This window comes from Sceloporus undulatus, chromosome 5 (genome assembly GCF_019175285.1).
Source record: "Sceloporus undulatus isolate JIND9_A2432 ecotype Alabama chromosome 5, SceUnd_v1.1, whole genome shotgun sequence".
Taxonomy (NCBI): domain Eukaryota; kingdom Metazoa; phylum Chordata; class Lepidosauria; order Squamata; family Phrynosomatidae; genus Sceloporus; species Sceloporus undulatus.
Genome location: NC_056526.1, coordinates 103,323,025 through 103,336,333, shown reverse-complemented (window position 1 = coordinate 103,336,333; position 13,309 = coordinate 103,323,025). Strand labels below are relative to the sequence as shown.

The following is a 13,309-nucleotide window of genomic DNA, read 5'->3' as shown; positions in this document are numbered from 1 at the left end:
ATGGCCTGTTACAGACGGCCAAAATAATGCTGCTTCGGGTCTCTTTGGAGGTATGCTGTTTAAATGATGCATGGGTCCTAAGAGTCCGGGGGTCGCGCCAAAGCCACATTCCATTCCTAAGCACTGGAGGGCAGCTTTGGTGCAGCTTCCGGATTCTTAGGATGCATGCATCATTTAAATAGCATACCTCCAAAGAGTCCCGAAGAAGCTTTATTTTGGCAGTCTGTACCGGCCTATGATGCAGGGGAAGGCAATGGCAACCTCTTCTGAACAATCTTGTCCAGGAAATCCCCATGATAGGTCACCTTAGGATCACCATAAGTTGGGAACAACTGAAGGCAAATAACAAAGAAACAAAAACATGAGGAGGCTATCCGTTTTTTGTGGCCATACAACCCTGTTTTTAATGTTTGGCCTTTGATAAGGGCCCGTTGGTGGCAGCCCACAACCCACCGTTTGTCATACTAAATTTTAATGGAAGTATAGCAAAATGTTTCCCTATAACTTTCCTCATAAGGAAAAGAATAAAGTTTTCAGATTGTAAAGGCCAAATGCAGGTGTGTCTGCCAGCCATCTGTCTCCAACAATTAGCAGTTTATGTGATGCTGGTGTTAGACCCATTGATCAGTAGATTTATATAAACATTTTGCTGGTTTACTGTGGTTGGAAGTAATATTGCATTCGTCCATACAGTATTTTTTTCCAACGTTTCCCACCGACTGTATGCGATGTGCAGGGAAATAGCATATTTCTGAGTGTTCCAATAATCGGGATGTGTTCTTGAGTGAATGTGTGAAGTTATTTCTTCTAGCCAGCATAACCTTTATAATAGAGCTTCGTTGTAGTGAGTGGCAAAATATACTCACTACTACGTTCTGGAGAAAACAGTACAGTACATGCATGTGATCCTTTTGTTGAATCAGATGAGTTTGTACCTATGCTATGCCTGGTAACAATGTAAAGATTGCCCTCTGCCACATTGGAGACTGAGTAGTTAACACTGCTAATCTTACTGTGGTTACCTTCTTATTCAAATCAAAGTAGCTTCATTGATGTTGTCAAGTGGGTTGTTATAATTTGTTCACCACCAAGGAAGCACTGAGTAACAGTGTAGAAAATCTGTATCTCCCTTCAGAGCAAAGCAATAAGGGGCCACATTTTTGACAAAACCCTTGTCACATGGAGGTTATTGGAGCTCAGATCCAGAGTGACTCCTGTTCAGCTATGCAAATTCACATATAACGTGAATGTTTTATCACACCTGGTGGCCCTTCCATTGCCCTTCCGAATCGAGGGGATCAAATCCAAGGCAAGTCACTGTGCAGATTCAGGCAAAGTGTGTGAGTGCAAATTGTATTACCACACCAGTGCATACCATGCGGATTCAACAATTCGAATTGGGACCCTTGCCCATGCTCAGTGGGGGGTCTGAACACATCCTGAACTTTGCACTTCCGAGGTGAAAAAGGGAGCCGGTTCCACTTTCACATGAATGCTAGCCTCACGTGAATGCTGCTTCACTTTCTTCCTCCCTTCTATTTTCCCATCCCTGGCAGCCAAATTCAAAGGGGTCCCCATGTTCAGATCCTTCCATTTCAGCCACATCTACATCTATCCTTTTGTCATTCTCCTCATCTATTTCATCTACATCTCTCCTTCCCTTTGTAACAGTTGCACTTCCGGGGCATCCACACTGGGGAGATAATCCGGTTTAACTCCACTTTAACTGTCCTGGCTCATTGCTATGAAATTCTGGGAACTGTAATGTCCTGAGACATTGAGCCTTCTCTGCCAGAGAGCTCTGGTGCCCCAGCAAACTAATAACTTATTATTGTCCAGTTTTTCAATGCACACAAGCAGGCTTCCCCAGCAACATCAGAAGCAGCCGGTTTCCCCCTCCACTGAAATCTCCTCGATCAGGCTTAGTTCTAAGTCACCATCCTAGGCACTTCTATGAAGAAATAAGCCCCACTGAGTTCTGATGTGACCCTGGGCAAGTCACACTCTCTCAGCCTCAGAGGAAGGCAAGGGCAAACCCTGTTTAAAAAAACTTGGCAAGAAAACCTCCATGATAGGATTGCATGGGGTTGATCCCCTCCCAACCCAAGAGGCCTTAAGGTCGCCGTAAGTCAGAAATGACTTGAAGGCTCACTACAAGAATTTTAGTGGAAGGTCCACTTTGGAAGAAGTATGTAGGTCTGCAGCCAACAGGGTTTTCAGATGAGGGCCTGTTTCTGTAGTACATCGATCACTAGGGATCTGTGGTTTCTTCAAGGACATCGGAACATCCCCTTCCAAAGTGAGCAGAAGGAGCACAAAACAGATCCCAAGGAAAGCGCAAAAAAGCTCTTAAACTTTTGACTGGGAAAACACCAAGGCCTATTTGCAACACAAATGGTGGGGTGGCGAGTGGTTGTGGCCATTGGGGAGGGGACCCTAAAAAGACCCTTAAATGGGATTTCTCATATTCCCCAGAGGCTTAGGAGAGCCAGGGGAGTGGTAAATAGTGGTTTGTGCCGCTGTGGAGTATGATGACTCTGGAGAGCAGGGTTCAAATCCCCACTCAGCCATGGAAACCCAATGGGAGAGCTGGGGCAAGTCACACTCTTTCAGCCTCGGAGGATGGCCTTGACAACCCCCCTCTGAACCAATCTGGCCAAGAAACCCTCCAGTGATAGATAGGGTCTCTATAAGTCGGGAACAACTAGAAGGCACACAGCAACAGCAGCCATCAGTGCTGTTTTGTTAGAAACAACAACTACCACTTGTTTTGGAATTGGATGCTCCCTCCCCTCCTCCAAGCCTGGAATGGGGCAGCAAGGTTCAAAGGGACTAACATTCCAAGAATAGAATGCGGTGGGGACGAAGGTTCCACCTGAGAATGCGGAGGAGCCAGGATTCCAGGGCAGAATGTTGGCGAGGCCAAGATTCCAGCAGAGCCACTTCCAGGAGAGAAGGAGCTTAGAGCGGAAAACCAGGCTGTCCTCCTTTTCCAGCACGCATCCTCCATTTCAGCCATCTCTCCAGGAGAGGTTTCCAAAACTCCCTCCCCTTTGGAGCAGGACTCAGAGAAGCATGCATTGATATTTCTAGTGTGTTTTTAAGCCTTTCATTGGGTCATGTCCTCTGTTTTTTCTTGAACATCCTCCACTTTTGTTGTGAGGACATCCCTGCTCACCCTGGCCAGTGAAAGTGACTTGGGGAAGGGGATCGTCCAACTTAAAACATCCCTGAGGGTCTGGGAGTGGGATCAGGGCTGTGTGTGATGCTCCTGCCTCCACCTTGGCCCCACCCCCAAAGAGTCCTTTAGAAACTTTACTAACCCCACTCTCTCTCTTTGCCCCCCTCTCTTCCCTTTCCCTCTTCCCCCGATCTCCCCCTTCCTCGCCAGCATGTCTCCTGTTCACATTAAAACATGAATGCATTCACTCCCTAGTAGCTCTCTGCCCTTGACCCAGCGGCATCGGAAACAACCGCATTTCCCCCTCAGCAGCAATGGAAGCAGGGGAAGGGGGTGTACTGGAATCAAATGGGGCAAAATTGCAGCACAATATCATGGGAAATGTGAGACCTTCGCGGTTTGGGGTGTGTGTAGCAGGATGGAAGCAAAGTTGCATTCCACACCAGACCAATTTGGAGTGAAATCAAAGCAAGCTTGAATGCGAATTCTGTGAATTCGCTTTTTTCCAAATTCATCGAAATGAGGGGTCACTTTGGATTCACTGCTGAAGCGCCATGGAAGGAGCACCCATAGAGCTCCCATAGAAAGGAACCAGGTGTGATAAAACACTCACGTTATAACGTGAATCCGCATCGTTAGACTCGCAGTCAACCCAGATCTTAGCTCCAATAACCTCTGTGTGAAAATCTTTGTAAAGAGCAGCAATCAGTCATAAGTGAGACAGTACAAACCCATGTTTATTTTCTCAGTAAGAGCCCAAACTCCAGTCTGTGCCTTTAGTTGCATTTTTGGGGACAAATGCCATATAAATACTGTTATAAGTAGCTTGGTTTTAAAGCCCAGAAAGTTTTAAATCAGTTTTTCAAGAAGGCCTCTTCAAAAGAGTATGAATTTTGTTCTGTCCACTCACCTGGTGCCACACATGGGTCTGAAATATGTTTTTAAAATTCTCTGCCCCTTCCTCTGCCTCTAAATCCAAATTTAATGGGTTGTTGTTCACTCACCGCAGACAGGGCATGGCCTGGCACTTAAGTTTCACTTCCTTGTGCCCATTTCATTATTACTGACCTAAATAGTCAAACAAAGACAGACCTTTCTTGTTTATGACTTTGGCTATGTGAATCATAAAATCCACACCAGTGTTGCTTCCTCCTCAGCCTTAACAAGGAAACTGGTGGTTGCTGGCAAAATGTCTTTGGAGGTGGATCACCTGATGAGTGGGTAAGGAGTCAGCCCAAGGTCACCGAGCTAGTGCTGGTGGAATCCCATTTCCCCACCGGTATGAGGCCTTTGTAGCTGTAGGGTTGATGGTGTTCTTCTGTTTGTAATTTGTGCAGAGTTTTGTACAAGTCAAAAGAACTTGGTACTTTTTGACAGGCTCTTTAAAAAAAACACCACTAGCCACAGATGGAGGAAGTAGAGAATCACAGACAACTGCTGCCAACTCTTATGACTTGTGGCAATGCAAAGCAGTCAGTGGGGACAAATTTGGGTGTCATGAAAGACTTGGAAATTATTGTGTATGTGTCTTCAAGTCACTTATCAGCTTATGGTGAACCTATGAATTCCATAAGGTTTTCTAAGGAAAGGAATAGAGGTGCTTTAGCCAGTTCTTTCCTCTGAAATATAGCCTAAAATACCTAGTATTCATTGGCAGCCTCCAATCTAAATAAAAAGCAGTGCTGACCCTGCTTAGCTTCCAAGATCAGAAAGGATCTGGTGCCTTTAGAGTATTTAGGCCCCTGTTAAGTCTTAAAATTTCATTAAATTTAAAATGATTTTTGTATATGAGACTGTATGTCTGGTTTTTGTAAACAAGTGGCTTCAGAATGCATTTTGCATAATGTACATTTTGTCTAATCAGCACATTATGTTGTTTCTGGTTATTCAAATTTCATGTTGATACTGTATATGGAAAGATTTAATCATTTGACCAAGGCCCAGGATGTAAATCTGTTAAATAAATAATAAAAAAAATTAAAGTCCAGGGATGAGAGGAAAGGTAATATTTTAAATGTTTTCATCACATATACCTGTGTATTATTGGTGACAAATAACTGGATAGATATATAAGTCAGAATAGAAACTATTAATCTCCTTTAATTCCTAGTGACTTCAGTGGGAAGATGTTAAGTTCATGCTTAATTGACATTAGTGGGTAGAAGCATACTTAGCCTTTGATGGATAATAGACTTGCATATGTCATATTCAGAGCTAGCATGGTGTAGTAGTTTGAGCGTTGTACTATGACTCTGGAGACCAAGGTTCAAATTCTGGCTCATCCATGGGAACCCACTGGGTGATCTTAAGCAAGTCATACTCTCCCAACCTCAGAGAGGGGCAACCCCCCTCTGAACAAATCTTGCCAAAAATAATTATAATCTGTGATAGGGTGACTGCCTTAAGGTCACCTTAAATCAGAAATGACTTCAAAGCAAACAATAGCATATGTGATATGCACTTAACCTGACAAGGGGCCCGAACAGACAGGCCAAAATAAAGCCGCTTCGGGTCACTTTGGAGGTATGTGTTCATATGGAGTGCAGCTTTGGTGCAGCTTCTGGCCTCTTAAGATGTGTGTGTCTTTTAAACACCATACCTCCAAAGTGACCTGAAGCAGCTTTATTTTGGCCTGTCTGTTCAGGCCCAAAGATTCTTACCAAATGCTGTGAAATTTTAAAAATTACCCTTGTTTGTATGAGTAACTCTTCCAGTTAATACCAAGAATTCCATCTCTTTTTTCTTTACTATATTGTTTTTAACTTCTATTTCAATTTTTTGGAGAGAGTGGCTAATGTTTGGGTGGTGTTCCATTCCCCTTTGTGCCAACATATTTTGGCCCACATACAAAACACCATTTCTTCCTTTTGATTTCAGTCCTTGCTATATATTACTTTCAGGATCAGTTGCAGCAGAACATGGGTGGGAGGGTACAGTTGTACTTGCATCCTGCTAGTGGGCTTCCCATAGGCACATAGCTGACCACTGTGGGAAACAGGAGGCTGAACTTGAAAGGCCTTTGATCTGTTCCAGCATAGCTTGTCTTACATTCTTGTTAATGAAAAAGCTCTGACTACTAGCTTTCAACTAAATTCCTCCTTTATACATTTGTAGAAAATGTAGTAGCTCAAGTGGTTAAGATACTGACTCTGTTGATTACAAGATCAGCCCGTTGGCAGTTTGAGGCCCAGGTGCCACATGATGGGGTGAGCTCCCATTACTAGTCCCAGCTTTTGCCAACCTAGCAGTTTGAAAGCATTGGTACCACTTTGGTAGGAAGGTAAATAGCATTCTGTGGAATCATGCTGGCCACATGATCACAGGGTAGTCTCTGACAATTCTGGCTCTTCGGCTTAGTAACGGAGATGAGCACCACCCCCTATGGTTGGACACAAGTTGACAACCTTGCCAATGGGAAATACCTTTACCTAGAAAATACTACTTTAAGAAGGTATACTAGACTATAGCATTGATAAGTGGCAAAATTCTGTTTTCTTAGGGTGCAGACTTCTTATCCCCCCCCCCCCCCCTTCCTTCTACAAGAGTGGCCATAGAACTGGATGTTATTTTAAAACGTCTGCGTCTTTATTGACATAAGAAATCAACATTCAGAAAGTCTTTGCTCTTACAACAACAGAGATATGCTTGAGTACTGTATAGAAGCAGTACTACTCTCAGAAGCTAAATAGGTGACTGAAAAAGATTTTCATAGCTTTATCACTATTACATTTTCCATGGCTAGCAAAAACGGAATAAATTTTGTAGAATAATTGAGGTAAAACGAGGTACATCGTTCAAAATTTACAAGATCACAGAATTCAAGTTTTCTTTGTATAGAATTTCAGGGAGTTTTTTTGTGTGTCAGCTCCAAGGTAAAGTCAGTGACATCTACCAGTAAGGGCTTCTGTACATGCTGTTTGGCAACAATCATGTTATGAAATATTTCTGTCACCTTTTCAAAGCTTGGTATGATTTTTAAAATAGGAATAAATATAGGTAAAGTGCTTAACCTTCCCTTAGTTAAAATATGAATGGACCACCAGGAGCCAGAAAAAAATCTTCATGGGTCATATCTCACCTACCTTGGCCATAAAGACCTGTGTATTTTTATTGGGCATATCACATGATACATACATTTTTCTTTTCTTTTCCTTGGTCTACAGACAACTTTGTCCAGAGACCTTCAAGACAATCAATGGATGCCATCCATCACAATCCACCTACCATTGAACTCTTGCATCGTTCTAGATCACCCATCAGTGCCAACCACAGGGCTTCACCAGAGCCTGAGCAGCGGTCATTGAAATCACCATTGGAGAACACTATTCGTCGTCTCTCACCAGCTGATAGGCTCTCGGGGACGAGACACCACCAAGAGAACAATCACCAAGAGTCATACCCTCTCTCGGTGTCTCCTATTGAGAATAACCACTGCCCAACCCCTTCTGAAGTGCTTCAGAAACCTTCCAGTCCCCGCCAAGAAAACACCAGGGTGATTCAATTGATGCCCAGTCCCATCATGCACCCTTTGATATTGAACCCCAGGCACTCTGTCGATTTCAAAGCCTCAAGGTTATCTGAAGATGGGCTGCACAGAGAAGTGAAGCCCATCAACTTGTCCCACCGTGAAGAGTTAGCATACATGAACCACATCATGGTCTCTGTTTCCTCCCCAGAAGAACATGCAATGCCAATTGGAAGGATAGCAGGTTAGTGTGTTACATTCTAGATTATAATGTCCCTGTAGAATCTACCTCAAAAGATCCAAAGTGGTATTCTGTGCATGGTAACTTTTTTACCTATTTGTTCTTTGTATATTGTTTGGATATATGCTATTGGCTAGTTTGATTTGAAGCACAAATGTAGATAGATAGATAGATAGATAGATAGATAGATAGATAGATAGATAGATACCAAAGAACAAAGATCAGCAGAGGCAATCTCCCTACTATTACAACATTGCCTCACAGTGTCTTAGTGTAACAGATTCTGGATGCCACTTAAGGCTGTCCAACTTACTCACCGGACACAATCCACTAGGTATTTTGTCCATTTCAGAACTTACTCGGGGCAACTACGGGATGAATGATGGGTCTTTGCAAAGTGCTCCTAACTCTTCCAGTTTTAAAAAAAAAAATCCAATTATTCCATCTTTTCCTCCTTGAGAGATATTTTCTGCAAAGAAAAAAAAAGGAGTGGTGAGGAAACATGGCAGGGTTCAAGTGAAAGATAGTGACATCTGGAATGTGGATGTGATGGGGTTATTTCACAGCAAGCCATCTCTGGAAGTACCTTGTGTCCCATGGCAATTCAGATTTTCTGCTTTATTTATGAGTTTATATTTTTTACAGTGTAAACAAAAGAGAAAAGTTGCAGATGCAGATTTCGAAAAACACAAACCAGGTAGCAAGGTGACAAACAAGAACTGTAATGGTTGCAAGAAAAAAGATTTGGTACAGACATAGCTTTGTCACTTTATGTGGTGCATGACTTGAGCCACAACCCAAAGACCACAGTGTTTGCAGCTGTGCTTCCACCTGCAACCCTCAAAACATGGAACAGAAGTAATGTACCCTTATCCGGGAGTGGCTGACTTCTGTATTCTTGGAAGCCACTACATTATACCAAAGACTGGCCACAGAGACTGGAGTTGTCAGTTCCATAATAAATTTGACATAATCTAGTAGTAACAGCTTCACATTTATGAAGCACATGCACTCATGTATTGATGATTGCATATAAACAAGCATGGCCTCCAGGATGCATATTAACTATAGGGGAGCTCGAACAGACCAGTTCATTTTCTCCCTCTTTCTCCACAATATTTTTCAGTTGTCACTTAACATTCCCTGGAACCTGGTAGACATGTTGCAGGCTCTGGCTGTTTGGGGAAAGCACAGTTTTCCCTTTTTAATGTACTGTATTTCATTATTCCATGATTCATCTAAGTATGCTGATTACTTCCTCTGGCAAAGTTTTGGCTCAATTTCTGTAACCATACACTACTTAAGCTTAGTATTACAGCAATGAATGATAACATATTCATCCCTGTAATCAGTGTATTTCATAAGAAGCCTAAAGATGGATATAATGTTAAAATGTAGAATCATTGTTTATTGCAGCTTTGGGAGCGAAAGGCACCCAGTGGTCAGATGTAGATGCTTTGGAGCCACCTTTTGCCATGAGATGCCAGTTGCCTCTCTCAGTTCTGATATGCCTCTTCTTTTTTTATATATGCATTCTCGGTTCACGCCTTCTTTAAAATAAACACAATACATTTATTTGTGAGCATTTTGTTTTTAGAAAGCAAATCAGCAAAATCCTGGATGATCTTCTGACTGAATTATTGCTTTTTACTATTCCCATTTCTCTAAATACATTCATTTTATGAATGGTAAAGTGCTGTGACTTTCTAATAAACAAATCTAATCTAGTGAAAAGAGAGCAAGGAGTGGTCCAATGCCAATAAAATTAAGTGCTCTTTAAGTTCCACTGATTTAGGTGGGAAAATTCTAAGCATGTGCTTAATTATATTACATCAAATTTAATCAAAATTCAGATTGCTTAACTCTTTGCCTGGATTATATTTACTGAGATGTGATGTGCAAACATTATGGAAGGTGGAGCCACATTATCATCATCATCGTCGTCATCATCGTCATCAACATTCATTTATAAGTATGTAAGATTTACAGATGCTACACACAGAGTAGAAGCAAGACAATCCATTCTCACATATTTGTAATTTAATAAGAGATGACATACAAGGCAAAACAGAAGGTGGCTCTAAGAAGAAAAACTGCAAACTCAGACACTAGCCAATTATAGATTTGTATTTATAGTGAACAGCTGGAATAGATCATTCATGAAAAGGAAGAACTAAATGATAACTGGGACCCATTCAATACACAATTATAGCTGTGTCAATTCCACTTTAACTGTCACAGTTACATTCTATGGAATCCTGTGGTTGGTAGTTTGAGGAGGTACTAGAACTCTCTATCTCAGAATTATAAATGCCTCTCAACTCCAAATCCCAGGATTCCATACACAGGAGTAGGAAAGCTCCACAGATCTGATCATAAATTTTTCAGCCCTATAATCTGTCAGGGAATGCACACACACCCCCTGTGTGAAAATGGAAGTAAAGAAAAGGTCACTGCTAATTTGAAAAGAACTAATTCCATTTGGAGGGGGGCAATAAGTGCTGGATGTTATTTAAAAATGTTTAAAAAATCAGGGACCTACAAAAATGGCCTTGCATTCATAGGTTTAAATCTATAACTATACATGTATAGTATAGAGCATCCACTGGTGAAGAGTGTTGGGAATTGTAGTCCAGCTTTATTTGTAAATTCACACATTGCCCACCCCACTACATGCCATTTTATGTATATTTTTATTTATTTCATTTATATGCCGCCTTTCTCCCCTGAGGTACCCAAGGCAGTTTACAGACAATATTATTATTGACAATATTATTAGACAAACTGTATTATTGTTTTAATTATTCAAATGTTGGACTGATAGGGACAGGTATTTTTGCCGATTGGATCACTGTGCCCATTAACATTTATTGTATGTGTGGTAAAGCAAGTCATGCAAGCAATTAATCATAACTGCTGATCGCTGGGGAACTGATATAATTTATGAGTGATCTTTCATATTCAACATGATGAATTAGTCTTTTATTTACAGCTGATTCAGCTACTTCTCCCATCCACTCTTTGTATTCTATATTCTAGAGGAGAGTGTAAATATTTTTTATGTTGAATTTACATTTTAAAACACTGAAATAGGCAATACAAGTTGGTGTAGCATAGATGCAAGAGTAAAGTTAACTTGCTGAATCAAAGCCATCTCTTCATCCAAGCCAGAATTATCTGATGGGCTGGCAATGGCTCTTCCCATCAATCAGAAAATGTTTATTTTGTAGCCCAACAATATGAAAACCTTTTAACTGGTGATACGAAGGACTGAGCCAGAAACCTTCAACTCACATATTCTCCCTTCCCATAGGCCAGAAATGCTACTGTCTCATCTGTCTTGAAAATCAAGTGCTTAACATGGTTTGAGTGTTCAACTAATAACTCTGGAAACCAGCGTTCGGTTTCCGCTCAGACATGAAACCTGCAGGCTGACCTTGGGCAAGCACATGTTCTCAGCAATCCTCCCCTGAACAAATCTTGGCAAGAAAACCCCATGTTGTGGCCTTAAGACAGTGATTCTCAATCTTTGGTCCTTCAGATGTTTTGGACTTTGTCTTCCAGAATCCCTACTCATTAGCTGTGTTTTTTTTGGGCTTCTGAAAGTTGAAGTCCAAAACATCTGGAGGAACAAAGGTTGAGAACCACTGTCTTAAAGTCTCCATAAGTCAAGGCACACAACACACACACACGTAGAAGTCATGCACAAGTGGCAAGGTCTCATCCCTTACTTCTACCATCGCCTGGCACACGCGACATTTCTAAACAAAATGTCCCTTGCACAGACAGTTATAAGGTTCTGTGCAGCTACTCTGTCCTTTCTCCTTAACAGACTTTTCTGCAGTAAGGAAAACAAATAAATAAAATAATAAAAAGGAGTTAAGAGTGGAGAATGGAATTGTCTGAAAGAGAATCATCTTGTAAAATTAATAAAATGAGATAGAGTGATAAGCATAATTATCTGTAACTGCTTAGTGTTAATGGATTTTACTGAAAAGTGAAATAAGGCTTTTTAAAACTAAAAAATTATGTTTCACTGTAGGTTACTGTAGGTTACCACTGCTGCTGTGAGATTGTTGTGGGGGGAGGCTAATAAAGGAATAATCTCAAGTGTTTAATGTGCATCCTCATATTTTAAGCTTCCAGTCAGACCAAAAGTTTAAAAAAAAAACTGGCAGGGCAAAATCAAGGTTTATCATTAATTGCTATAAGACAGAAAAGCCACAATTAAACATAAATGTAAGTGCACTTGAGTCTCTTAATTTGATTAACAGCTTGATATAATGATCATCATATTTTTAAAAAAGCAGATTTCAAGGGACATGGTATTTCATTTTAAAATTGTCAAAAGCTTACCATTTCCAAAGCATTCCTGAGTCCTTATGATCTAGTTCTCACTACAGTACATTTCTGCTCAAGTTGTATCACCTCAGGGCAGAAAGGGTAGGAAGAGTGAGTGTTCCTCCATACCACAAAGAAGAACAAAGAGACTTCCATGTAGAAAATGAAGGAGAAGGGTATCCTGTCTGTATCCTTCACATCACATTAGTCCATTTTTTTTATTTGTAAGAATTTGTTTTATTTTTGTTTGTGTGGCAGAATATCCAAATTTACAGTACATGGCTGTCCACTGCCCAATTAGGTCATTTTAGTAGTGTCAGGGTGACCAAAGTTCCTCCTTTTCTTGAGCATGTCCTACATTTGAACCTTATGTCTGGGAAGAATTTTGGGCCATAAAACCTGTCCTTATGCCATCCCAGCAGGCAAGCAAGAGGTAGCTCAACAGATTTATTACTGTCCCAGATGCTTAAAAAGGCTTGTTAGTTGTAGGCTTTGGCTGACCACGTGATGGTTTTGTTTCTTTTTCTGACAGAGGTTTGGAAAGAAAAGGAGGATCTAAGTTGCTGGAGCAGATCAGCAGGACCAAGGGAAAGGGAGGGTGAAAATGTCTTGTTTGGTTTGTAGAAGCATGAGCTATGAGAGAGCAAATGGGAAAACTACAATGAAAAAATAATTTAAATGTGGATTCAGTCAAGGGTTTGTTGTTAATAAACAACCGTTTTAAGCATTTCCTTTCTCAGAGGTCTATAAGTATATTCTATAAGTACAGTTGGCCCTCTGTTTTCGTGGACGATCCGTTCGCCCCACCCTCTGTGTAAAGGGAAACTTGCCGATATTCAAGCCCCATAGGCTTGAATGGTGGTGCATGCCTGTGGGAGTGCACCCCATTATGTCCCCCCTCTGTTTGCCGCTCATGCATAAGCGAGGACGTGAATCCAAGGCTGCGTAAACAGAGGGGCAACTGTATATTACAAACCAACAAGGCATTTTTATGAAGATAAGATCATCAGGCAAATACATGGCTGAGTACATAATAAAATCATCATCTGGGTGCATTAATTTCTCACACAACCAAAATTAT

The 13,309-nt window shown here is 41.2% G+C and overlaps 1 protein-coding gene across 4 annotated transcripts in view; it reads left to right on the top strand.

The window, feature by feature from the left end:
• ETV6 (ETS variant transcription factor 6) overlaps positions 1-13,309 on the top strand; it is a 168,464-nt gene that overhangs the window by 141,746 nt on the left and 13,409 nt on the right. For all 4 annotated transcript variants that reach the window (XM_042467976.1, XM_042467977.1, XM_042467975.1 and 1 more), the window contains exon 5: positions 7,345-7,890. In XM_042467976.1, the coding sequence (XP_042323910.1) occupies positions 7,345-7,890 (546 nt within the window). The remainder of the gene's footprint in view (positions 1-7,344; positions 7,891-13,309) is intronic.